Source organism: Astatotilapia calliptera, chromosome 20, assembly GCF_900246225.1.
Source record: "Astatotilapia calliptera chromosome 20, fAstCal1.2, whole genome shotgun sequence".
NCBI lineage: Eukaryota > Metazoa > Chordata > Actinopteri > Cichliformes > Cichlidae > Astatotilapia > Astatotilapia calliptera.
In genome coordinates, this window is record NC_039321.1 from 4,085,703 (window position 1) to 4,113,682 (window position 27,980).

The 27,980-nt window shown below is 41.2% G+C and overlaps 1 protein-coding gene across 1 annotated transcript; it reads right to left on the reverse strand.

The window, feature by feature from the left end:
• Window positions 1–135: 135 nt before the first annotated feature.
• On the reverse strand, window positions 136–27,967 carry mecp2 (methyl CpG binding protein 2). Its single transcript, XM_026153661.1, has 6 exons — window positions 27,779–27,967; window positions 11,732–11,918; window positions 11,394–11,602; window positions 11,072–11,265; window positions 10,828–10,964; window positions 136–8,096 (listed from the first exon to the last, which is right to left on the reverse strand). The coding sequence occupies exons 1-6, from the start codon at window positions 27,808–27,810 to the stop codon at window positions 5,676–5,678; spliced, it is 3,180 nt and encodes a 1,059-aa protein (XP_026009446.1). The 5' UTR covers window positions 27,811–27,967; the 3' UTR covers window positions 136–5,675.
• Between the last annotated feature and the right edge of the window lie 13 nt (window positions 27,968–27,980).

Genomic DNA, 27,980 nt, shown 5'->3' on the forward strand with positions numbered 1-27,980 from the left:
CTTTGGAGTGATAGGATAATCGACACTCCTGCAAGAGCCACTGTGAAGATGAGGATGTTTCAGCCATTGGCTCCTCGTCCTCTGAGGTGTTTGTGTGAAAAAGAGAAGCTCAGGCAGTCAAAGAGACGACACAGATCAGGGGACAACAAACGCTTTTAGTTAGAAAGAAAAATAAGAAAACAGGTAAAAACTAGTTTGTCTACAGCGACAGTGTATTGGAGTTTCCACTGAATTCCAACCAGAATAAAAGCAGAATATTCATCCTCAATATTAGCAACTATGAAGTCACCACACACATCACTACTAATCTAGAAACACAACATGGCTTGGCTGACATGGTGGCTTCTGGCAAGACGCACAATATTATAGGCACTAAACTCTGGAACATGCAATATGGTGGCTGGTTACTGTAGTTTGTGCCGGGTCGAGTCCTGTGGAGTGAGTCCAATTACAGCGGGACGTTTGATTTCTGCAGCAGCGTGAAGGAAACGGGTTCGCTGCTCTGGGCAGACTGGGTGGCGCCACCTACGCAGAGGCTTCGTCACAGCGCGAGGACTTTACAGAGCGAGGCACGTTTATTTTGTCCAGGACGAAGACATTCAGATTCCCAAAGAGAAAGGGTTATGAGAGAAATTGGGCTTCCTGACAGGATGTTTCAGGATGATCTAAAAAAAGGAAGATACTTTATAATTCTCACGGTTTTAATTACTCTTTTAGTTCACATAAGTTTGTTTTCTGTACCCTTCAGCTTGTTTTATTTATATTTTCATGAATAAATTTATTTTTAGAACCAATAACGACGCACACCATCCTGTTAATGGGTTAACACCTCGATTCCATTTTAAAGGTACTTTTTGTAGTTACCCTTTGCATAATTTAACTCAGGCTTGCACCACCAGGGGGCAGTGTTTTGACAGTGAGTGTGCTCTAAGATGCTTTTCTGTTTAACTTCTTCTAGTCTAGTAAAATTTATATTGAATTTTTAAATATAACCTGATGAATTCCAAAATAGGGTTAACTGTTCTTTTTGGAGTTACCATTTAAAAATTTTATGAAACCTTTCATCACCAGGTAGGCAGCGTCTTACAGGTGAGATGCTTTCACAACCATAGTATATTTGTTTAAACATTGATCTTCTAAGCAAAAGATCCTTGGTGTGATTCGAGGAAGAGACACAAATCCCTTTGGGGTTGTGTCAGGAAGGTAAAACAGGCAGAGATGACTGCTGTGAATGAAGAAGTAGCTTATTTATGCGTTTTAACATTCAATTCTTTTTAGCCGCTCCTTTTTTTTAAGGAAGCTTTGCCCTTTTCTAGGCCACCTGTGTGAAGCAAATATGTTTCTATATATATATATATATATATATATAACTTGCGTACTTACAGAAAAAAAAAGGCTACATTGCTGCACAATCTTGTGACATTACTCAAAAATACCACCTGTTCTTTACTTCAGTTGGTATCTCTTCATCCAAGTATAAAAGACTTTGGAAACATTCAAAAATTAACTAAACAGTAATTTTCTTCAAGTACCTTTAAACAAAGAGTACGGAGGCTTCAAACAAGCGGCAACCTCCAGGGCTAAAAAAAAAGACAAGCAAACATAGGTGAGCAAAAGTTAGCAGCTAAACTTACTGAAACGCAGTGAAGGCAACAACCTGCCCAAAAAAAAAAAAATGCAGTTCTATATTTTTCTTTTCATTCAAGCCTCTCTTATTACTGTTGTTTTTTTAACATAATTTTGTCTCCTTTTATGTCCTGATTTTAAAGTTTTTGTTGCTTATTTTGCTGCTGTACTTTTCCTATTATATTTTCATGTCACAATTCAGAGCTGCACACTTAAAAATGAACTTCTTCCTAGTCCCCCTGGCCTTTTTTAACTTTTGCATTCAGATTGCTTTGTTCTTTTTAATGAGTTGGAATTTTACATCTGTGTTTTTATATCAACATGTCCAATACCCAAAGGTCTCCGAATGGATCCAAGCATGCTCATTATTAACCTTGATCATTTGGTTATGTTTTAAGGCGAGGAGGAGACTAAAACTTCAGAGTTAAGAGAAAAATGGAAGCGTTTGTGCTGCTCCTCAGCTGCTAATGCTCAATCAATAGTCAGGTCCCGATCAGATCACGCGTTTTACCCAAGTCTGATGTTTTGAATGCCTCCAGTAAACACAGACTGTACAAAAGAAGAGATCATAGTCAGTGCCGGTCTGCGAAGCCTTGGGTTTGGCATTGTGGTGCCAGAAGAGTCCAGATTCGGAAGAAGCTTATGTGCACTTATTTGGCGCCTTTCAACCTTAGCAGGTCTAGAAAACGGCTTACAATCTGCTTGTCATTCACACATTCACATACTCATCTACAAGGTGCTTGCCTGCCATCAAAACCAACTCTGGATTACAGTGTTTTTCCCAGGGATACGAGGCCTGGGATCAATTCACCAACCCTGAACCATGGCAGAAGGTCCAGGAAGGTGGGTGGTAGACTCGTGGCTGGTCAATGATACGGTAGCCACGAGCTAAAGCATTCCCTTCATACTATTTATTTATATGAGAGGGAAACCAATTTACAAAATCATGGTATGTTGAGGAAAACTTCAAAGTTGCAACTGAGAGCATAACCTCATCAGGAAAGTGCTTACTGAGGACATCAATGAAGTGAGAAGTAGGGTCACCTTCTCACTGGCCTCTAAACATTAGGACTTGGAGTTCTGGCCATTAGTAAGAACACAGATTTAAGGCACTTTCATAATGGTTCCACTTTTCAGACTGGGCAGCACCGTCCTTCTTTTATGCAGTCTGTGCTTGGAAAACGAGGCGCCTGGTTCAGTTGTGACAGTAGAAAGTAAGGATGGAAAATTTGACTTTTTTCTATACTGCTAGGATCCTTCAAAAAGACTCCAGGGTCTAAATTAGGTTCCAGAGAACTTAAAAGGTCTCTGCTCATGGTGTAGTACTTTCTGAAAGTTAAGAAACTCTGGAGTGAGGCTCAGATTGCTTAACATTTGTGGTTGGCCAACCCCTGAGGGAATGCAACCAATCAGTCTTAGTCATCTGACAGTTATCTGTCCCGCATGTAAAAATCAGCACGCTTTCTTTAAGGTGAAACTGTCGGTAACGGTTTGTTTAAACAACACTGATGCCTGGTTCAATGGGGGCATCAGAGTAGTGTTCAAGCAACGTCATAAACAGAGGAAATAATGTATTTTTTGCTGCCAGAATCTGTGTGCGCGCCAGTAATGCAGGCTTCATCCTGCACAGTGATGGAAAAGGTTGAAAACTTTTTGATAAAGCTGTTCTTCTCTTTCACCTTGACCCCCAACCAATCACAGCTGTCCCTCCCTGAGCCTGGTTTCTGCTGGAGGTCTCTTCATATTAAAATTTAGTTTTTCTTCTTCCACAGCTGCTCATTTGAAGGGATCATCAAATCGTTGAGGTTCTCTTCGTAACATCTGCCTTACAATATAAAGTGCCTTAAGTGTTGCTACATAAATAAAACGGAACTGAACTGAAACTGAGATGTGAACGCAGCAGGGATGTAACCTTGTCATGACTTTTTTCACAGCTGCTGCCATGTCAGCGGACTAATCTGTCTTATCTTTGCAGAAAACCAGCAGTCTGAAGCAATATTTTACTTCCTTGAAAGAAGTTTATCTGAGCCTAAACCTTGTTCATGTTTATGGATTGTGAGTGTTCATATCATCAGATGTCTGAGTATGATCCTTACTGCAGACTTAATAAACAGCAGCAGAACTCAAAGGTTAAATTTCTCCAGAGAAGCTCAGACAGCCCAGCAGCTGTTTGATAAAAACATAGAGTAGCTGCTTTTCAGGGACATTGATAACTCAGAATGAGGTTGTTTTACTACTGTTGGAGAGTTAGAAATATATATTTGTTCAACACTTTTATCAGCAGGCTGCCTAGTGTTTGATTTTGCTATCACATCTCCTTATTAGGGCTTAGTCAGATCTATCTGAGCTTTTGGTAAAGCTGAGTTTCCCAGTTTTTCCAACATTTCTGTAAGTTAGAAACCGTTAAGTAGAGTAGCTCTGATGTGACATGCGCCCAGCATTTGGAAACATAGCCGTCTACTGATAACAAGACTGGCAGCACAAGAGTGTTAGGAAAAGAAATAAAGGAATAAATATAGAGTACCTCTGGAAATATAAGTTAAATAAATGTGGCTCTTATTTGTACCACATTTTTTCTCTTTGCTTCTGTTTTGCAGATCAAACGACCAGAGGTCATCCTGGACCTAACTTCACTAGGTTCAAGTCCCCCTAAGCGCCCTCTGAATCACTCTCAGAAATGAATTTGCAGACTTACAGCTAAGATTTCAGCTCAATGAACAGCTCTGCCCATCTTCGGCACAACTACACCCACGTGAAACTGAACCAGACCTCAGTCCAGGTTTTAGACGACAGTAAAACCTGGCAGGGTTGACCTCTGCGTAGGTGCGCTCTGGTTGAAGGCCTGCAGGGTCTCCGAGCGACATGCAGGCGGTTGATTGTACAAACTGGAGGAGTGCAAACTGTTCCAGATATTCAACACGAAGACACAATAAAAATAAGTAATTTCCCACTCTTTCATTAAGACTAAAAACTAAAATAAAGCTACTGTGAAAGTGGGTTTGGTTTGACATTAAAAGTGCTTCCTTTGGAAACAAAAGACTACGGAAAACAGATTCATCCTGGAAGAACAACTTGCTCTGTTGGACATACTTGGAAAAACCAATGAGGAGGCTTTTTTTTTTCGCCAAGCAACTGACTCTGCTAAGAGGAATCAAGAACTCCTCACACTGTTCAGACATTTTAGACGGTATTCAGAATGACTCAAAATCATGGCCGAGTACAGTCACGAATTGGGTATAAATACTCACAGATTAGATTCACTACTTGTAGGAGGCATTCTGAAAATGGATGGAAAACATTAGTGCCCCCTCTCCGTTTATTGTTAGCTTAATGGAAAATGGGGACGAAAACAAATGATGAGATTTCCGAGAAACCAGTTTAAGGTGCAAACCGCCGCCTCACATCATCTCTGAGGCTTTCAGTCGAGGACTAGTTTCAGTAAGGGACAGTCAGTCAACAGGAGGAGTTAAGAGCAGGTTAAAAGTCAGGGACTGTCAGTCAGCAGCACAGCGATGAGTAAGGGACTGTCAGTCAATAATATCAGACTTTAAAGCTGTATAACAGAGACAAAACAATAAACTATCAAAATACTAAATAAAAAAAACAGGTTATATTCCGGAAGCAACGTTTCGTTCAGAGTAATGTGTTGTTAAGCGTTGGTTTTTAGTTCCAAACTACTCCCCCCCCCCCCTCCCCACGGAGACTAGCGGGACACAACAGCTGCCTTTTGATTATATATACACACACACTTTTTATCGGTTTTTCCTTTTCATTTGTTTTTCCTAGAAAAAAAGATACTATCCATTTTCCACTCGAGGTGTCCCTCAGCGCCAGGTTGGTTCTCTAATCCAGAACTTTACAGAGTCTCCAGACAGAATCAAACAGAGAACAAGCTGCGACAGTCCTTCCAGCTCTGTGTGACGCTTTCCTTCTATCTGTAAACGGTGTAAAAACCATTACAAGGACATCCCAGTCATACTCCTCTTCTGCCTGGTGCTGATTCAGTCCGTCAGGCTATTGGTAGACGGCAGGTTCATCAGTCCAACCAATCAGCTGACTCTTTCGCTGACAGCAGTCCGTGACTCTACGGTTTCTTCTCGGCTGGGACAGGGAACAGCAGATTGCGGGACGATGTCTCTGAGCTCCCTACCCTCACCTGCTGCCTCTGGCTCTGCCCGGAGCCTAGCCCTACCATCTGCCCCAGGCACGTGACCAGCCCCAGATACTCCAGGAGGTCCAGGAGGCATGGAGCTGGGAGGCCTCGAGGTGCTGTTTGATCCTCTGTCTCCTCCTAAAACCTCTCTGCTTTCAGATGGCATGGCTGGCTCCCCTCTCCCCTCTGTCCTAACCCCTTCCACGCTGACGTCTCGGCTCGGGATCAGGCTCCCTCTGCCAGGCCTTGTGGTGCTCAGGTCTTGTGGCTGTTCGCTCTGGTTTTGCTGAGCAGGGACGAGGTTGGTCCTGGTTAGGCTGGAAGATGGTCGGCTGGATGAGAGGTGCTGCACGTTTGGCCTGGTAAGCTGAGAGTGTGGCTGGGAGCGCAGCTGTGGTTGGATCCGCTGAAAGTGTGGTTGTGCTTGGGACTGGGGTTGGGACTGGGGCGGCCTAGGCTGGGAGAGAGATTGACTGGATTGTGGTCTGTATTGAGTCTGGAGTTGATGTTGTGATGGGGGCCTTGTCTGTGGTTGCACTTGGTGTCTGGGTTGCAGGTGAGGTTGAGGTTGGGCTGAAGTTCTAGACTGGGCTTGTGGCTGCATTTGGGTTTGAGGTCTGGGCTGGGATTGAGGCTGCATTTGGGCTAGGGTCCTGGACTGGGATTGAGGCTGCATTTGACCTTGGTTTCTGGACTGAGGTTGAGGATGAGTTTGGGTTGGGGTCCTAGCGTGGAGTGTCGACGGCATTTGGGATGGGGTCCTGGATTGGGGTGCTGATTGTGATTGGGCTGGAGTCCTGGATAGGGGTTGCAACTGGACTGGGGTTCTGGATTGGGTTTGAGGCTGCGTTTGGCCCGAGGTTCTGGGCTGCAACTGAGACTGAGGTTGGGCTGGAGGCCTGGATTGGGACTGACTCTGAGCTTGAGTTGGGGTCCTGGCCTGGGATTGAATTTGAGGCTGAAGTGACTGTCGGGGCTGGGGCTGAGATTGTTGTTTGAGCTGGGTTTGGAGTTGAGATGGGTGCCTTGACTGGGTTTGAGGTTGGGGTGCTGTGGGGGATGTAGTTTGTGGATGTGGATGCCTTGTTTGGTGCGGATGGATGTGCAGGATGGAGGGGCACTGAGGAGGATGTGACTGAGGTTGCGTATGCTGACTCTGAAGCTGGGTTCGGTGTTGGGTTGAGGAATGAACAGGTTGTGAGGGAACTTTCTGGTTGGCAGCCTGAGGCTGACTGTGGGTTTGGGATGGGGGCTGTTGGGGCCGTGGTTGTGTCAGGCCGTGTCGGGTAGGAGAGGACTGGGGTGCTGGGTAACGACTCTGGGCTTGGGACTCATGGGGAAACTGGGGCTGGTAGCGTGGTTGCAGGGTAGGATGTCGAGGTTCGGGCAGGGACTGTGGTGCAGACTTGGACTGCGGTCTGGGAAGAGCTTGCTGGGTGTGCTGCGACTGTTGGGAGGTGAGCTGAGGCACAGTCTGAGGCTCAATGTCAGGCTTGGACTGGCTAGAAGGTGCTGGGTGTCCAGAGGGTGGAGGAGGAGGAGAAGGTTCATCCAATGTTGAGACAGTGGATTGTTGGTGGCGATGCTGATGATGGTGGTGGTGGTGATGGTGGTGCTTGTGAGGTGTTCGCTCCTTCCTTTTGTGGCTTTTTGACGGACTAGTGCTACTGCTGCTACTGCTACCCCTTCCACCCAATCCCCCCTCTCCTCCCTTATCGCTTACATCTTCACCTACTTCTTCCCCTTTGGTTACACCATCACCTGTTGCCTCTCCTGATTTGTCCTTGTGCTTCCGCCCTTTATGTGTCTTGTGTCCATGTGGTTGGCTGTCATCTGAAGCAGAAGGCTGCTTCTGTGATTGTGACTGGCTCTGCTCAGAGGGGGCGGGCTCAGGCTCTGAGCTTGGACCTCCTGCCATTGTACTGCTCTCCTCCTCGGCCGCTGTTGACTTTCCAGTCTCTGTTGTTGTAGCCATTGGAGTCTGCACACTCTCCCTTTCCTCCACTGTCTCTCTCGTTTTACGTTTTTTGATTGGCAGAGCTGTTTCCTGGACAACAGGTTTGGTGGAAGACTCCTTAGCTGCTCTCCGTTTGGCCTCAGCAGCCAAGATGGCAGCTGCAGCGTAACTTCCTGCTGTTGAGCTACCAGAGGCTGATGCAGCGGAGGTGGATGCTGTGGCGACTGATGCTGCTGTGGAGGCTGACGCTGGTTTCCTGCCCCGTTTCTTGGGGGCAGTCTGTGGTGGAGGCGGAAGTTCTTGTTCTGATTTCCTCTTTCTGCCAGGGCGGGACTTGGTCACCAAGGCAGGAGACACCACCTGCAGGGGAATTGCCAGATCAACAGGAAAAACCTGCATTAGCATTGTTGCTGGAATTATAAAATCATATTTAAGATTTTAAAGCACTGACTAGACTGCTTCCTGGATGTCTCCTAGGTGAGTTGTTTTGGAAATATCCAAATAGTAGGGACTCCAGGGTAGGCAATAAACATGCTGGAGAGATCATGTCACTCAGCTAGCTTTGGAACACCTTGGTGTCCCCCTTGAAGAGCTGGCTGAGGAGAGAGAGATCTAGGCATATCTGTTTAGACTGCTTCCACCAAGATCCAGGTCCAAATAAGAAGCAGATAATAGATGGATGAAAATACTAACCATACTTACTGCAACCACATACTACAGTCTATCTACTTTTACTCATCATTTACCTCTGTTTGTGAGGATCTTCTCCAGGTAGAGCCTTAAGTTTCGAACCATGAAAATCATAAACACTAGTGCACAGCCAAGTCCTCAGTATCCACTCTCAAGACATTCTTGGCAGGACTACTGCCAGTCAAGATAAGTGTTTTATTTTAAACTCCTAATGAAAGTCTTTTCTACCTTCCAGATGATTTGTGGATCTCTTGTGTTGATCAATTGCTTAAGACCTTATTTCAGTGTATGTTAGCTGTTTTGCCCATCTTCAGGACACAACTCTACGAAGGTAAACAAAGTCTTCCATGAATTCCCTTCCCATTCTTTTCACTGGGATATTCAGAAGGTCTTTGTAAAGATGGAACTGGAGACACACACAGGATCCTTAGCCATGTCTCTAACTTTGCTACAAATGAGGATTTACAATCTTTCATTTCCTGTAACATGATTTAACTATCTCTAAATAGTTATTTGCAGGCTAAAGTTGATCAAGGTAAAACCTTGGGTTGCCTTTATTTGCTGTCACGCACAAAAAGAAGAAAAAAATACAAGCTGCCACCAGCACTACCCCTCAGATTCCAAGTAGATACACCTATGGTCTCAATTTGAAAATCCTAGATTATTTCCGTCTTGAATTATTGAACTCACAAGATTTTAAGAAAATTGACCTTGACCTTGAAGTCAAGATCACTGAGATTTGAACTTGTCCAATGTACAGGCAGCTATGGTATCAATTTCAAAATCCTATGTTGCCTTGTTCTCGAGTTATCACACTCACAAACTTTGGTGTCCATGCTGCCCACCCACCCGGCAAAATGACGGCAGTACTAGGGCTGCCACGATTAGTCGACTAGTCACGATTACGTCGACTATCAAAATCGTCGACGCGTCGTTTAAAGCTTTGTAAGATCACAAAAGACGCAGGAATAAGTGGCAGGATTTAAGAGTGTAATAACGGACTGAAACAGGAGATGGCAGCACTGCATGTACAAGGATGCCAGCTGCCGTTAAACCCAGAAGAAGAAGTAGCTCTGTCCCAGAATTCATAGCGCGGCCCAGCTCAGTTTCCAACAATGGCGGCAGCTAGTTAGTTTTAATATTACTCTTATTATTCTTTCTGGGTCACAAAATAAACGTTTAACATATTTTCATGCGAGAATGTAGCTGTGTAAACCTCAAATATCTGCTCAGTTTATCAAGATACCACATATTTTCAAAAGCGCTCCGACGTTTTCGGAGGCGTCTGTTACCCACCAGCTTGATAGCTAGCCGGGGGCAAAGCTCACTAGAGCCCGTCAGAACACCGGACTTCCGGCAAATCGTTTTCAAACCCACCGCCATCTTTCGCTACTCAGGTTAAACATATATAAGTCACTTAGATAACTTAAAAATGTTATTGTTTGGCTTTTTTCAGTATTTTATTTGTTCCTGAGTAAATTGGTTTGGCTGAGATTAAAGTTATAGTTTTTACACAGCTGAATAAACGTCAAGCAGACAACTGATTATCAGAAGTGTGAGATGCTGGAGAATATACTCTGGTGTCCCGTTATATTTTAGATAGCAAGGAGCAGACGGCGGAATTTATTAAACTCCACTGAAACAATCTGCAAATTTCATTAAAATTTAATAAACTATCATCTTGTATTTATTTTTAGTTAGCACATACCTTAAAGACTTAAAGCTGTAAGCTAATGATAGTTATATAAGAGCAGATGCTGCTGGTGCAATAAGCTGTACGTTTTACGTCCAATGGATGATGATCTGATTAGTCAACTAATCGCAAAAATAATCGGTGACTAGTCGACTATCAAAATAATCGTTTGTGGCAGCCCTAGGCAGTACCCATCAGCCTTTCACAGCTGAGGGGTAAAAATTACAGGACGCCTCAACTATCCTTGAAGGTAGTGAGCCAGAATGGCAGGACAGTATGACCCAATGTTACTGGTTGGGAGTTGGGTCTTCAGTCTTTCCTGTCTTGCCTGATATAGGATGCTCTTTACATTACACCTGTAGGTCAAAGGGGGACCAGTTTGACTCTCAAGAGCTGCTTTGAAGGTTACTGAAAAACACAAGTTAATCAACCTCAACAAAGTGGTGATTCATTGGATGACATTATGGTGTAGAGGTGTGATCATTTTAATCAAAATATCTTTAAATGATTATGTTTATACGTGTGAACATCAGTTTTGGAGAGATGCATATTTTCTCCTTGAAGCATATTTCTGTTAGCTTTCCTGGACAGAAGAAATGAGGAAAGTTGCTTAGGAAATGCATGTTTGAGTTATTCAGCTTACTGCGACAATCTCAACACTGTGCTTCTCGAAAATGTACGAACGACTAAACGACAGAGCAACCATACCTTTGAGGTGGTGGTCGTGGTGCCAGTGGAGGTCTCTGCTTTGCCGAAGGGCATCTTGACCAGCAGTTTGCCCGGAGTTTTCTCAACCACACGTTTCATTGCCACTCCTTCTGTAGCCTGCCTCATCTTCCCACTGCCTACAAAAACACAAATAGATACACAATTACAGAAAAAATAAATACTCAAATAGAAATACTCAGGAACAGCTTTCCAGTATAACTTCTAGAATCACATCATTTAGTACCTTTGGGCCTCCCACGACCACGCCCCGATGGTTTCACCACCTTTGGTTTCTTGGGTGGGCGTTTCTCACGGCGGGAGGGGCTCCCACGCCCAGTAACAGTAAAGTCAAAATCATTAGGGTCGGTTGTTGTGTCACCAACCTTTTGGAAGTAGGCAATAAGCTCCACCTTGGAACGAAACGCTTTCCCCTCCGAGCTAAACAGCAAAAAAAAAAAAAAAAAAAAAAGCAAAAAAAAAGCATCACAAATGTTCATTTGGGGGTTTTACTCCTCTACATCCTGGAAAACGAGCACACTGTCAGGGTGGCTCAGGGCATGGCTTACTTGATTAGGTAGACATCAAACTTCCCAGCAGAGCGTCCAGACTTTCTCTGTTTCAGTTTGCGGGTCCAGCCTTCGGGCAGAGATGGGTCATCATACAGCGGCCCTCGGTCCCGAATGATGGAGCGCCGCTGCCTGGAAGATCCGGCAGACTCGCTACCACCTGCAGACTCTGACCCTGGCTCTGAGGGACCGGCCACTGGCTCTGACATCTGTAAAGGAAAAGGTGAGCAAAAACTTGTCCTTCATCCTGAGCAAAATGTGTCATGATGTTCAGCAGGTGATGAAATTTGTCCCTCCATGATTCCACTGTTTCTACTAACTTCTAATGCAGTCTTTACCTGGGTCTGTTGCTCCAACCCTGTCTGTGGCTGCTGTGCTGTTGAGGTTGAAGCTGAGGCCATGGTCTCCGTCCCCCGCTCAGCATGACGACGTTCCCTGCGGGGTTTCTTGGTCTTGGACCTGTCTTTTTCCTTCCTTGGAGGCTGGGGTTCAATAGGTCCTTCATCACCTTCTTGCCCCTCCTCCCTGCACAAAAAAGAGAGAAAATCATACTGTTGACATTATGACCACAACCTGTTAACTGCAAGAATCCAAATAACTTCATAAATATAAGTTCATCCACATAGAACACTTTCAGATCAGTGTTTGACTGAATCAGTAAGAACACGTTAGGCTTCCTTTAGCTTCACTCTAGGGCTGCCACAAACGATTATTTTGATAGTCGACTAGTCACCGATTATTTTTGCAATTAGTCGACTAATCAGATAATGCATCCATTGGACGTAAAACGTACAGCTTATTGCACCAGAATGCATCTGTCAGTTCGCTGTTCTCACCAGCTCTAGTGAGCCTTGAACCCTGGTTAGCTATCGAGCTGGTGGGTAACAGACGTCTCCGAAAACATTGGAGCACTTTTGCAAATATGTGATGTCTTGATAAACTAAGTAGCTGCCGCCATTGTTGGAAACTGGAATTGACTGGGCCGCGCTATGAATTTTGGGATAGGTTGGGCCACGATGGATACACCCGACCCATCCTTCAAATCTAGGGGAAATGAAGAATGCATTTTTTGGCCGCGTTTGGGGGAGTTTTCGAATTTGGACAGGCGTGCCACGTCCCTGTAACGTAATTGACCTACAAATGCAGCCTCCGAAGGATGCGGCCGCTAAATTTGGACACAGCTATGAAACCCGGACACTACTTCTTCTTCTTTGGCGTTTAACGGCAGCTGGCATCCCTGGACATGCAGTGCTGTTCTTCTGTTTCAGTCCGTTATTACACTCTTAAATCCTACTATTTATTCCTGCGTCTTTCGAAATCTTACAAAGCTTCAAACGACGCATCGACTATTAAATTAGTCGTTGACAATTTTAATAGTCGACGTAATCGTGACTAGTCAACTAATCGTGGCAGCCCTACTTCACTCCCATCAAATGTTTGCAGAACATTTAACTCCAAAGATCCTTCAGACCTGATATTTGAGTTTGAACCATGTAAAAGCTGCATGAAGGCAAATTACGTGCCATTTTTCTAACCGCCAATACAAAGCTCTGACAGACTTCATAAAATCTAAAGCAGGACCTTCTTGAAGTAGTCAAGTGTCAGTGATTCTCACTGTATTACGTTCTTTGCATAAATGGTTAACAAGACCTGACCCTGGACCATTAATAAGCTGTTGCAATTTTGGCTGAGCAAAAAGTAGTTAAATAAGAAGTGTTATGTGTTTGCCACATCCATGGAGGACAGGTTGTGGTGATTGATTTAGGAATGAATTCTGATTAATTCCAGCAAATTATGTATGTCAGGGCATCTGTCCACAGACTGTTCCTTAAAAGAAAATGGGTCAAGATACAACACGACACCCTAAAACTCACAAGTCATTCCACCTAATAATGTTCAATGAAGACTAAAGATAATGGTTTAACAATGTCCAACATAAATGTTGTGAGAAGGCCTGTAGCGAGGAAACCAAGCAGCAATCACCGAGGCTAAAAATGAAGTGCCAAAACCTCCACTTCCTCTAATGGCCAATTGAGGCTGATTCTAAAAGTGAGACAATCTTCATAGACTCTAATGTTAAAAAGCTTTGGCTTCAGTGGATATCTTTACCAGCAGCACCCGCTAATCCAAATATTGTCACTACTTGCTATACACACACTATAGCTGCCACACTATAACTGCCAAAATGCTAACGCTTCATTTAATGCCTTTAAATGAAGAACCTGAAACCAATGGGTAACAAGGTGACTACGTCCATCTTTTATGTACGGTTTGTGAAATCTTACTTATATAGTACCTTGCCTGACCCTTTACTCCTAGTTCTGATTGTGTAGCACTTTGTAGACGTCCCTGTGCAGCACTTATCTCGCAGACAGCTACAAATGCTCTCTAATGCCTTTATTTGGCTATTGGTGATTTGGTCTTCTATTTGCTAAAGCTAAAGCTGGTGAGACGCTGTGACTCCCTCTCCATAATCCTTTGTCTGTTTGCTAAATCTGACTGGTGTTTGTAGATTACAAAAGCAAGCATGCGATCGCCTAAATGTTAATATAAAGTCCAACATCAGTGACACATGTCATGGTGGCTACTTCCATCAATCACTGAAAAGGAAAAAGTGGGCACCCAACATTATACATTATAATATTTTTATTACTTTTAAGACTTATTCTGTATTTATGCAGAATAAAGCAAATTCCAAAGGATTTACAAACTTTTTCCTGCAACTGTATGTAGTGAATGTTGGGATATTACACTATAAACCATGCATGTGATTGATTGGATCAATATCAGATTTCGGACCTTTCCAGAAATAAAGCCCACGTTAACAGTGGAGCTAAACGGGGTACAGACCTTTTTTTTTGGTGATGGATGGTAAAACTCCCTGCCTTTGTGTGTGGACCTCATAGTGAGTTTATCAGCTCAAGCAGCCTGGTGCTCTTATCCGGTCTTTAAGTCGGACGTCATTAGCCGTGCCTGGTCCCAAACTACGCTGCAGGTCCCAAAGTCAAACGAACACTGCGGCATCACTGAGAGTCGAAAAAGTGTCTAAATATGTCCACCTGTAATAAAATGATCAGTGTGGCTGCTCTACCAGGTGTAACAATTAAGTTTAACATCCAGGCATCCATGAAATTTTTTTTATAAAATTTAACAGAGTTAGAAGTTTGCAGGGAGTAAGCTCGCTAGTTTCCATCTAAATACAATACAGCATGTTGTGACTGAGGGATTTCTGAAACAAATTAAGACGTACAGCTCTGCTATCACTTCTGACACAAATGAAGACAGAAAACTAAACAGCAGTGATGTTTATAGGGTTACTGAAGTTGGACTAGCTGGGATAAAATGGCGTGCTACGTGATCACTAGCAACACAGCTATCTTAGCATAATATAAACAGTGAAGCTGGAGGACAAAAACTAACTTTTTCACTCGATTAAAGTTAACGTGAGGGTTCCTGATGGTCAGGGACAAATGCAATTAAGATAACCTGTATTAGTCCCACACGTGGGAAATTTGTTATTGTAATCGCATGGCAGGATGCTATAAACGGACCAAACTTCAGTCAGAAGAACAACTGAGATAATCCATCCACAATACGAGGTTAGTCATTAACACACTGCTGTATGGGCTGGGCTGTAGATACATCTTACACAAAACTGAGGTGTGTTAAAAACTGAGCTTTAAAATAATAAGGATAATAGAAACCAAGAGAGGCCGACAGTGATCACTGAATGTTTTTAGGGGCTTGTAGATTAAATAGAACAAAATGCAAAGCATTAAAACCTGTTAAAAACACAACAGCCTTATTAAACACAGAGTGGTTTGGGCCCGGAAGCAGGACTCATCACGTCATCACTTAAAGACAGGATTGTGAAGCAATTGCAGGAAGTGCTGAGTTACAGTGACTGACTACCCCTGAACGCACCAACAGGAAGTCTTCAACTCACGCTATGGTTCGTCTTTAAGTTACTGTAGGTCACTGTGGTGTTTTTTACCCACTGCAGCAGCTTTGTAACAAAAAGAGATACACATCTAATGTTAGATTAGATAAGCATGAGCGGTGCATTTCCCCCTGATGCTTCTTGAACTTAACAAGTTTCGATGTAGTTTGTGTCCTTTGCTCAGCTGAATACAACTACTTTATCTAAGAAAGCTTTGGATCAGCTGCAGCACACATTTTCAGTGCAGATTAATCAGTTTTTAATTCCCTCAGTACACCAAATTAGTTTTTAAAGTTATATGAAACTGTGATGGTTTTTATCTTGCTTTGACCGACCATCTTTATTTGGTGCAAAACGATGTTGAATTTCCTGTTTTTCTAACGGGGAGCAGAGGCTGTTTCTCATCATAAGTCTGACAGCTGGAACAAGATTAACCTTACTAAATAAACTCTGACAGAAACCAGAAGAGACCAAAATCAGAGTCACTGGTGGAACTGACAGCAGAGGATAGATAGCTCTCTTCTGATTAAAAGACTAATCAGAATTTCTCATTAATATTTATGTGTTAAATGATTATTTCAGCAGCATGAGGGCTGAAGACGACTCGGACCGGTGTTTACTTCACATTTCCAGTTAAATGTCACATTGAGACTGAAAATGTCAGACCCAACAGAATGCCTGTGTTTTCTTAAACTTTAAATCAGTCATTTAAAAACTTCAGTTCATAAAATGAATAAACATTGCTTCTGAATGCATGAAAACAAAAGCTCTGAGGTGGTTTTGAGACATTGAAATCTGTAATAGAAAATTCTTGTCTTAAATTGGCTGCATTCACGAGCACTTCCTCTTTTTCATATTCTCCTTCTCTTCTGCTTTAACCTGACAGATGTGTACAGATGGGTGCAATTGCTCTGTTTCTGAATGTTAATTGCTGGAACTAGATAAATCTGTGTAACACCAACTACTTTGTCTTTGCTGGCTATAAAATAAAACCTGCATGTTATAAAAACAGATTTATATATAAATAAAATATTAAAGTATCTGTGTGTTGTGTTTGGGTGCATTAGACATTCAGATTTCAATCACATTTATGTAAAAGCTTATCTGATTCATTATCTGCAGCACAGCCAAACTTATAGTTCACAAAGTCTATACATTCATGTGTTAACTTATGAGGAGACGGATGTAAACTATATATACCGTATTTTCCACACAATAAGGCACACTTAAAATCCTTTAATTTTCTTAAAAATCCACAGTGCGCCTGATAATCCGGTGCGCCTTATATATGACTTCTGGTTGTGCTTACTGACCTCCAATCGATTTTATGTGGTACACGGCGCTCAAAAATCTGTCAAAAAATGTTTTAGTACCACTTTGCTAAGCTATGAAGCCGCACCGCTTGATGGATTGTTGGATCAGGTAGTCAGGAGCTTCGCGGAGTAATCTGGGTCCAAAAACTCCGTCTGCTTCAGGTCCCAAAGTCAAACGAACACTGCAGCGTCACAGAGTTAAAACTGTCTAAATTCTTTCATCTTTAATAAAATGATCAGCGTTGCTGCTTTACCAGGTGTAACAATTAAGTTTAACATCCAGGCATCCGTGAAAACAGAATTTATTAAATTTAACAGAGTTAGAAGTTAGCAGGAAGTTAGCTCGCTAGTTTCCACCTAAAAATGATATAGCATGTTCTGACTGAGAGATTTCTGAAAGAATTAAGATATTCAGCTCTGCTACCACTTTCAGCATAAATGAAGACAGAAAACTAAACAGCAGTGACATTTGTAGGGTTACTGAAGTTGGGCTAGCTGGGATAAAATGATGTGCAATAATGACGTATAATGACGTGGGATATAGCGACACAGCTATGTTAGCATAATATAAACAGTGAAGCTGGAGGACAAAAACTAACTTTTTCCCACTTGATAAAAGTTAACATGAGGGTTCCTGATGGTTAGGAACAAATGCAATCCCAAGGCAGGATGCTATAAACGGACCAAACTTCAGTCAGGAGAACAACTGAGATAATCCATCCACAATATTAGTCATTAATATACTGCAACAACATGGGAATAAAGCAGCTGCAAGAGAATTCAACATTAATGAATCAATGGTACGGAAGTGGAGGAAGCAAGAAGAATGAGTTGAGTCAAGTTTGACTTATCATACTGTTTAGTTACACTTAATGCGCTTTATAATCCGGTGCGCCTTATGGTCCGAAAAAATATAGTAAGGATTTGCTGGAGAGAGGAACAAAGCACAGGAAGCACAGGTAGGTAAACAACAGAACACCATCCAAAAAGGCCAAGCCAAGAAAATCCCAAAATACTGAAAGTCAAGTGAGTAAAAGTCCAACAAATATCCACAAAGAGGAGCATGAGGAAGAAAGACACAGACAATCTGACAAAGGGGAGGTCAACCTCAGTGTGTAGAATACAATACAACTGAGCAACAAACAGGTGAAACTACCAGGTGAAGGCAAGTAGAAAGGAGGGAAAACAGCAAAAGTGGGAAGGAAGCCCATGAGACACCTGGGAAAAATTGACCCTTCAATATAAAACAGGAAGTAACAACATGAGCACTCACAGAGCTTAACTCTATTAAAAGGGTGTTGTACAGCTCTTACTATCCCCTTTCATATGATATATTACTCGATATGGTTTCTTTAATTTTTTTTCCAAGGTAAACTTTGACCTGGGTCAAATACTTAGCCTAGGTACTAGGTACTCATGTTCCCCAACGCCTAGTATACTGTTGTGAAGTTTGAAGACAATCCATAAAAAAATTGAGGGTAAAATAAAGTTTTTACCCAGGCCTTGACCTGAGGCACACCAAAATAAAATCAGCTCGAGCTGTTATTGATATCTACTGTCACACAAAATTTGAAAATGATATCTTGAAAACTGGATGCTAGACTGCTAACAGACACACAGACAGACAAATGGAACCTATTGCACAGTCCCTCCCTTCAGGGGAAGAAACATGAACAACAGAAACATGAACACTAAAGACAAACAGCAACAGTGTCTCCCTGGTCAAAAACCATAGGTTGAACAGTTGTGATAGTCACGACACTGCAATAAAGAAGTTAAAGGCATGCGTCTATTTTTAACACTACACTTGACTGACAACTAATTTGGTTACTAAAGCCACACAGTGACCTCTCATACACAGACCAGTATTATCAACACCTCTTATTTTTTTCATGTAAACAACTTTACATTAAAGGTTGTCAAACCGTCATGTGAAAATTCTGACTCAGTTGCTGCATGGTGAACTTAACATGTGCAGGCTATCACAATGTCAGCATTTTAAAATCGGTTACTGCGTAAGTGGCTAACAGTCACCTCAGTAAGATAAGAGCAAGAGGTCAAACGTTTGATATTTTTATTTGATATAAGGATATAAAATGCACAGTGTTTATAATGGCAACTTTTCTTTTTTAGAACGTCTAGAGAGGTTGAAAAAACACTTTGGTGAAACCTTTGTTTTGGTACTGTTTCAGTGGTCAAATGCTTAGTCCTATTCTGAAAGCAACACAAACTGTAATAGCCGAGATTCAACAACCATGGACATAAATCAGTACATATTAGACCACACAAATCAATAGAAGTCAAAAGTATTTCACAAACTGTTAGGAGACTGTGTTAAAGTATTAGCTGGGTAATGAGAGAAGGTGGGGGAGGTACAGGAAGAAAATAACAGCAGAAGAAAACTATAAATGAATGGATACCACGAAGACCATGATGAGGCAAGAGTAATCTTAAAACTAATCTTTTTTGGTCTTCCTGTCATTCTACCACTTCCTTTCCTCTGCTTCTTCCTTTGTCTCGCCAACCACCTGCATGTCTTCTTTCACATCAATAACCCTCTTGTTTGGCCTTCCTCATCTCCTCGTTTGCCTCATAGCTCCTCCACAGCATCCAACTCCCATTAATTCTCAATCACACTTTTCTAATTTCCAACAACAAAGAACCTATAAGCACCATCAGAACTTTAATATTTCACATCCTAATGTGTTGAAGCTGGAAGAGTTTCTCCAAAAGCTCAGTTCAGATGTGCCAGACAAGTCTGAGCAGCTGACTGATTAGTCTGATCTTCATGGGGCTTCAGGCTGCGATGTAAACACAAAAAACAAAAAGCGCTTTTGGACCAAGTAGTTCTCTAGGTCCTTTTGGGCAATCTGGGAATCCATCTGCTAGTCTGCTGACTTAACCCCTGGAGGCCAATATTTTAGGTCCCCCAGTTTAGCTGGAGGATATCCAAGCCGAGATGTCCTCTTCCATCCAACGGCTATTGTTTACAAACTCAGAAACATAAAAAACTAAATAAAAATAACCTGATAAAAAGTTAAACCGTCATCAGAAAAACCTGTTCTACCCTGTGATTGGTGAATAGCGATGACACTAGGTTTTAAAATCTGATCCCCTTATTCTCCTTAAAGACCATTTTAAATGTATTTATTTGATGTTGAGTCTTTTAAATTTAGTCTTGCATATTTTTTGCAGTGGTTATTATGTCACATCACTGAACTGCACTAGCCTGCATCTAGGATTACCCCTACTAACTTTATATATGTTGCTAAGACTCACATTTTACTTTAATTACTTGTATAAAAACATGAATATTTGTTTACATGAACTGTATGCTGAAAACTCTCAAATGTCTTGTTTATATCCAAACTGTGAAACACTCTGTGATCCTTACAATTAAAATGAGTATCATCATTATTATTCTCAGTAAGGCTGTGGTATTTGTGATAGAAGCTGGAATGAATGTTGGTTAACCTCACTTACATACTGATAAATGAGTCAGCCTGTAGTGAACATAAGTAGACGGATATCAGCTGAACAACAAAAGGTAAAAAAAATAAATAAATAATTTTTTATACATATTTTCACTAACCCCTTCAGAGTCTTTTTAGGTTTAAAAAAGTAAAATACATTACCTAACTTAAATATTGCACTTTGTGTCGCACTGGCAGAGACTAGGCATTGGTAACTATCTTTTTCTTAGTCTATGAAAATAGGAAGATGTGAGTTTAATGACAAATTGCACCTAAATTAACAATTGCTCTTGCTGGTTAAAGCCAGTGCTCAGAAATGCTTACAAAGGTAACTCTGATGTACATCTGAGAGGTTTCTTTTTTCCTTTTAACATTAATAAACACATTCTTAAAATTGGCCAGATGCTTTTAGTTTACTTTACTGTTAATTCTGAACTGACATCAACCAAATAGTTTTAAATTTGGTTTATATTTCCATTTTAACTTCGGTAGACACAAGGCAGACACGGTTAAAAACGTATCATTTTCTGACGCAGAGCAAACCACCAGTGCAGACAGGCCACTGCCTAATGAAAAGGGAAAAAGCATGGGAAAAGCTACCCATCATACGACTTCAGCTAGACCGAGGATGTTCCTTCAGCAGTCAGTTGGTGGGAATAGTTTGTTAATGCTGACATGATGCCAACACTTCAAAACAGCACTATATCTGGACCAGAGGCAACCAGGCTGTTTGAAAGGCAATGGAGGCAAGGTGTATGGAGGTATGTGGAAATGGAGTGTCAACACGTCACATGACACCATGCTGAGTCCAGATAATGCAAATAGGCTAAAATAACAAGAGTCAAAAAAGAACCGGCTGGATGACATATGGCAAAAGCGAAGGCCGAAGTAAAAGCTGACCGGACAAGTCATGGAATGAAAGTCATCACATACAGTGTGGTTTTATTGAGCATTTAGGCTAAATAAGGTCTGGTTTTCAATATCAGTCCATTACTCTAGATTATGTTCTATTTTATTGCTAGAATTTAGAGTCGTTTCATACAGCCAGTGTTTTACCTTTTTTACGAACAACTAATATCATCCCTTGTCCAACAGTGCGCATATTTTAAAAAAAAGGTAGTATTTCTTCCAAGAATCTAAAGTAGTATTACACAGCTCCTACCTACTGACTTTTCAACAGGCATACGAAACCAGAATCAGCCAGCTCCAAGGACATTCAGAGAAGGGATGGGCGATGTATCGAATATACTCGGCGTATCGCGAGTTTTTTCACGTACAATGGCTAAAATGGCTTTATCGTAAACATCGAGAATAAATTGACATAGAAATATTAAGCTGTCTGCCTGTAATTCAGAGGTTTTTTCTCCCACACGCTGCAAATGCACCATTCGTCCTCCCCTCCCAACCAGAAAGTTTGCTACCCACACTGCACTGAGCATGCTTGTTTATATACTACCAGATAGGGAAAAATATGACGACAGCGGGATTTTCAGATGAGGAAGGGAACAAGACGCGCTTTCGTTTGGATTTCACAAGGAGATTGTTGAACAAAATGCATCAATTTGCAAAACATGCCCTAAAATTATTGCTGCAAAAGATAGCAGCACCACAAATTTATTTATTGAAAAGTCATCCACTGCAAAATTAAGGATGTTTTACACTGAATGTCAACGTCCCCCCACACGCCAAAGAAAACATTAAATAAACCAGCTGTGATACCTGGTCTTGGTCAGTCGTTTCTATGGTCACTATCTAGACTTTTGTTTCTGTAATTTGAGGTCACCACATTTTTTTATATTACTATTTTTATATTTTACAGTCATTTTTAGATTTACTATCACAGTATTGTCATTGTGAAAAACCTCTGTGTGCAACTGATGGTTAAAAAATGGTTAAAACAAAACATTTCAATTCATTCAGATTTTTTGTATTCAAAGAAGAAAAAAATATTGAATGATCCTTTTGAATGAGTATAGCAGTGCAATTTTAAGCACTATATAGTTAAAAATAACATTTGTTTTTGGAGGCTATTTAAACATATCACGATATATATATTGTATTGTGATATAGCCAAAAAAATATCATATTCGATTTTCCTCATATCACCCAGCCTAATTCAGCGTGTGTGATTTCACTGAGTCTGCTGTCTATCGAGCCAGAACAGCAGACAGGAATCCAAATGTGAACCTGTTGTCTGTTCCTGAACTTGAAGACCACCATCCACCACACGACACCAACCTACCTACAATGTCCTCTATAATGCTCAGGTCGTTGAAAGACACATTCAGAGATGAACTGTTGTTCTAATAAATTAACAGAGGAGGAAACTTTATTGGCAAAGAAAGTTATCAAACCCTCAAAGGTGCAAATACTTTCGGATTCATTACCCTTATCACAGACAACTATCCAGCACCCGAGACGAACCTGGGGACTAAAGCTACGTCTACACTAATCCGGTTAAATTTGAAAACGGCGTTTTCATCTAAAGACGCTCCATGTCCACACTATCGTTTTCAATTGTTTTCATCCACACTGAAAAGGCTGTTAATGTACTGCGCATCCGTGAAACGTAAGATGATTGACTTGCGTCACTTCCATATTTACTTTCCGGCTCTTTGAAAAGTCGCAGCAAAATGCAGAGGAAAAGTGCCCAGTTTTATATGGAGCTATATGGAGCATGTACAAACTGACATTAACCTTTAATAGAGCTGTCAAAATTAGGAGCAAACAAAATGACTCCTCTACAATGTCGTCCGACATCTTAGTTGAATTCTTCACATCACTGCATCATATGACTAAAATGCGTCATCGTTTTCGAAAGCCTCCATCTTGGCAGTCCACACGGCGATGCGAAAACGGCTTTTCAAATTTATCCACTTTGGAGAGCGTCTTCAAAAAGTTCAGTTTCCCTTGACCAAAAACGCCGTCTCGGTGAGAACGACAGGCCAAAACGGAGAGAAACAGATGCATTTTCAAATGAAAACGTATCAGTGTGGACATGGCCTAAAACACACACACACACACACACACACACACACACACACATATATTAATTTCAGTATATTTTGTTGAGATGATATGGTATTAGGAGCAAATTCTAAATTTGAATATTAACAGAAATTTGCTCTTTGTTTAACTGTTACATTGGATTTGATACCAGGTATCATAGCTGAGGAATATCATACTGAAGCTGAATGAAAATACGTTGGAGTTTTTTGGTTTTGCTTTTTTCCTTTTCAGGCTTTAATACTTGTGAAAACATTCATCTGATTTGAAGCAATTTAAAGAACATTATGTGCCTTGTATATGAGAAGCTCTGAACTAAAATCAGTCCCCTACCTCCAAACCTGTGGTTTCCACAGGCCTCCAAATCTGCTGTCAGAGATCACATAACCAATCTTTCTACGTTAACCTGAGCTCCACTCCCGAGAGTCCATATTTATAGAGACATGTCATGACATGTCTCTATAAATATGCTATGAATATGCCATTAAACAGTTTTTTTTTGTTGTTGTTGTTGTTTTTTGTTTTTGCTTTTGAGAAAACTAATACAGTAGGGGTTGGGAATGTTGCATAACTCCTATTAAGACATGAATATTTCCACTGGAACTTCTTCAGGAATCTCTGAGATGGTCAGGTGGGAGGCACCTGGTAAACTGACATGGAGTGACCCACAGGTTGTGTCTGAAATTATCCACTGATTCATTCTTCTTACTCCCTGTATCGAAAGTTGCTCTGGTCATTTTAATTATGCTGTCACAACATGACAGATCAACATTAGCTAGATTAATATATATCCAGGTGTATTTCTGTCATAAATTATATCATACTAGGGCAGGAAAATATGGCCAAAAATATTTATCACGATATATATTTGAAAATTTGCGATAACGATATAACTGACGATACCACAACTTTATTAGTGCAAAAAACCCCATCAATTTATTTTCACCTAAACAAGCAGCTGTTTATATTAGTTTAGTTCATTAGTTAGTTCCCCCTAGTGTTTGCTGCTTTTGTCATAAGGCGTGCAGCTATTTAAAGCTACGCCGATTGTTTGTTGAGTCAGCGTCTTGTCACCATGCTAGTTACAAACCAATTCTGGTTCATCTGTTTCACTCAACGATCCGCTTTTGCCCTTCTCATTCTCCGCTGCCGCCATGTTTTTTGTACAATGTGCGTATAAAAACAAAGGCACTGCGCATGCGTGTTTTACCCATATTCTATCGTGATATTTCATTTTTTTAACATTGCCTAAAATTGTACTGGTATTACCGTGAAAGGTATAATATGGCCCAGCCCTATATCATACAGCAGTATTTTCCTTAAATTAGTAATTACACCATGAACATCTAACACTGGTTGTTATTTTGAGATACTTCAAGTGCATAAATAGGCTGTATAAAGAATCACTATACATTCACACAGCACTATGAAATGGTGAACTCACCAAATATAGAGAGCTAACAGAAAAGCAGCCTGAAATCAGACAAAATTATCACCTTGTTGCACTTTCACTCTCACATTTGAAAACAGTTGGACACAAAAGACAACAAAAAACATCCAAACATGTGTGCTGACTCAGCAGGGATCATAATAAATGTGAAAAGTTGAGAATACTTATTTTAAAATGCCACAGAATGTCTGATAGTTGAACTGATGTCAAGCATTCATCTGTGTTTTTCATCATAATTCAATGCAGAAAACATCAGACTGCAGGAAGTGAAGTGCATAACCTCAGAATTTCCTGGAGGGCCTTCAGACCCAGGGGTGTGTCCAGAGACGGGGCATGGGGTGGCACTGGCCCCCCTTAAGAGCTCCTTTGAAAACATTAGCTGCAGCTGTAAAATTTAAGATGTAAGTCAAATAAATAACTTAAATCCCTAAAAATCCCTAAACACTGAACACAATTCTTAAGACACACATAGTTTTGGTTGCACTACAGCTGCAACCAGTAAAATGCCATGACTGTAGTGATTCAAGTATTTATCCCCTGACTCATTCATCAAAGTACGCATTCAATATTTTAATACTTTATTTAAGACCCTTTTTTTCCTCTGCTACTGTGGGTGAACATTCAAGGCTTTGTTGATCCGGGATTTATTTAAAGTTTATCTTGAATGTGAACTTTACTTTCACGCTGGTTCTTTTGTTATGACAGTAATATAAAATCCTACAAAGCCGGTCCACATATATGGATGTCAGTAAATTATTTCATTAGCACAAGTAAGAAATACTCCCAGACTGGCATTTCTCATTATACAACTTTAACAAATGAATTATATTTCTTGCACAGATTGGAAAAGTTCTCATTATGCAAAAACAAACAGATTACATTACTGGACTATAATTACTGAACCAATAATATGTGTATATCGTTTTAATGGGAATGATTTTAATTAGTGTGGATGCTGATTCAGCAAATTAGTCTTTAATTGATTCAAATGGTCTAGCTTTTGTCAGATTGGTGTCATTTGGTGAGTTCAAACTGAATATTCCAATTGGCTGATTCAATTAGAGCCTATTCAAGCCCCGTTTCCTGATTGGTGAATTACAGTTCAACAGGCAGCTGATGTGACCAGAGTAAGCAGAAAGAGCCAGACAACCACAGGCTCTCACTACAGACATCTACAGCCAAGTCCTAAGTAAGATAAAACTTATTCAGAAGTTTGTCAGATTTTCCCAATAAAAATTTTCAAAAAATTTTTCTAAAATAAAAAACTCCAGTTACTCACAGGAATATTGAACTAAAGCATTAAAGTGTTCAAAAAGAAAGTCACCAGTTATTTAATTACAGAAATTTACCAGGCCACTTTAAATGTGTCTCCAATTACTTTGGGAAATTTAAAAGTATGCATTAATGTGTGCTATTTTCAAAGTAAAAGCTTCCTGGATAGTTTTAGAAAGTTATCAGCATAGTCAAAAATAATTTTAGAAAAAATTCAAAATAAAAGGACACTTGCATGAAACATTCACAAGAAAGAAATTTGTCTGTTCACGGAGAGTGACTTTTTTGTGCTAGCGCAAATATGAGACCAGTGTCTTTCAAAAGGAAGTATATTCTGTGTCCGCAGTATGTATGTTATCCATACAAAACAACACATCAACATGGCAACCAGGACAACAGAGCTTTAAGAGTAGCAGTGACCGTTTTAGCCCCAAACCTAACCACTTCATATTATATATATATATATATATATATATATATATATATATATATACATATATATATATACATATATATATATATATATATAAAATATGATTGGTGAATTACATATATATATATATATATACATATATATATATATATATATATATATATATATATATATATATATACATATATATATATATATATATATATATATATATATATATATATATATATATAATATGAAGTGGTTAGGTTTGGGGGCTAAAACGGTCACTGCTACTCTTAAAGCTCTGTTGTCCTGGTTGCCATGTTGATCTGAGCCACACCCACTAATGTGTACTAATTAGTACAACTGACTATTAAAACAAGCCTACAGTTACAAAAAAAAAAAAAATCACCCTACTCATGAGTTGTTATGACAGGAGATGCTATCCATAATAGTCTACAATGTATTTTGTACCAAAGTCTAAATATGATTTTGAATGCTGTAAAGTTTGGCATTTTAACACTGGACTCTAAGGAGATGGCCTCACTTTTGGACAGGCTCAAGTGGCCATTGGAGGAACAGCAGCTTGTAGCATCTCTTCCTGCGAATGTTTTTGGTTTTTCTTCAAGGGGGTGGGCATGGCACCCAACCCCCAAACTTTTAGACACACCGCTGGATGAGTAGGAAACCCATGTGTTTTTATTTTGATAAATTCTGCCATTGTACAATGTGTGTGTACATTTAGTGCATGATGGCAGTGATGCTGTTGAGAGACAAACACTTCAGTGAGTGTTGGTGCTGCTGAAGCTGCAGGTGGAACAGGAAGTGAGCTGCTGAAGAAACTAGGACACACAAACACACGCACGCACAGGTGATGGGTTCTACTCCCGTTCTGCAGTTATAAACATGTGCAAAAAGTGGCAGACACTCTGTGTCTATGTGGCTCAGCGGCACTAAGGCAGCTGGCCGCTAACAGGGTAATGATCTGTTTCAGCCCGCTTTGGGTAGGTGGTTGGGTGGAGGCTGCGAGTGCAGTGAGGGAGGTTAGCCCAGGTTACTGGTGAGCGGGGTTAACCCGGGTTAGTGATGAGCAGTGTGAACAGCCGGACCCTCCTCTCATGAGAACACTGTGTTTGCTAACCAGCTAGCAACCGTTAGCTCCTGCCTGTCAGACGGAGCGCGGGAGGAGGGGTGCACCGTCGCCGCTAAGCCGCGGCTGGGATATTTGTGACAACTCCCCGGCCTGACTTCCAGGAGAGTTGTGGTAAAGTCGGAGCGGCCCGGTAGTGCGCGGAGGACGGGCTAAGCTAAGGCTAAGCTCCGCTCCGCAGCTAAAGTACAGACTGAGCAGTAAGTTGGTGACGTATTCCTGCTAACCCCGCTCCGCCGCGACAGGCCGGGGTAAAAATCAACGCACTTTCACTTCGATAAAACAAACGACAGAAATGGCTCTCAGCCGTCGGAGCCACGGTAGCGGCGGCACGGTAAGGGAGGATAAATGTAAAAAGCCACTTACAGTCTCTCCTCTCCGCTCTCCACGGCGGCCATTTTTATTTAAATAAATAATTTTATATTAAAAAAAAAGCTCCAAACATCTCTGCTCCCTCCTGCTGCACCCCGCCCCCTCGGACTCCATCTCCAACCGCCGTCAACCGCCAACACCGCGAGATTTGCTCCGACATGGGGTCAACAGCACGGTGCAGGGGCGGTGTAGTCCC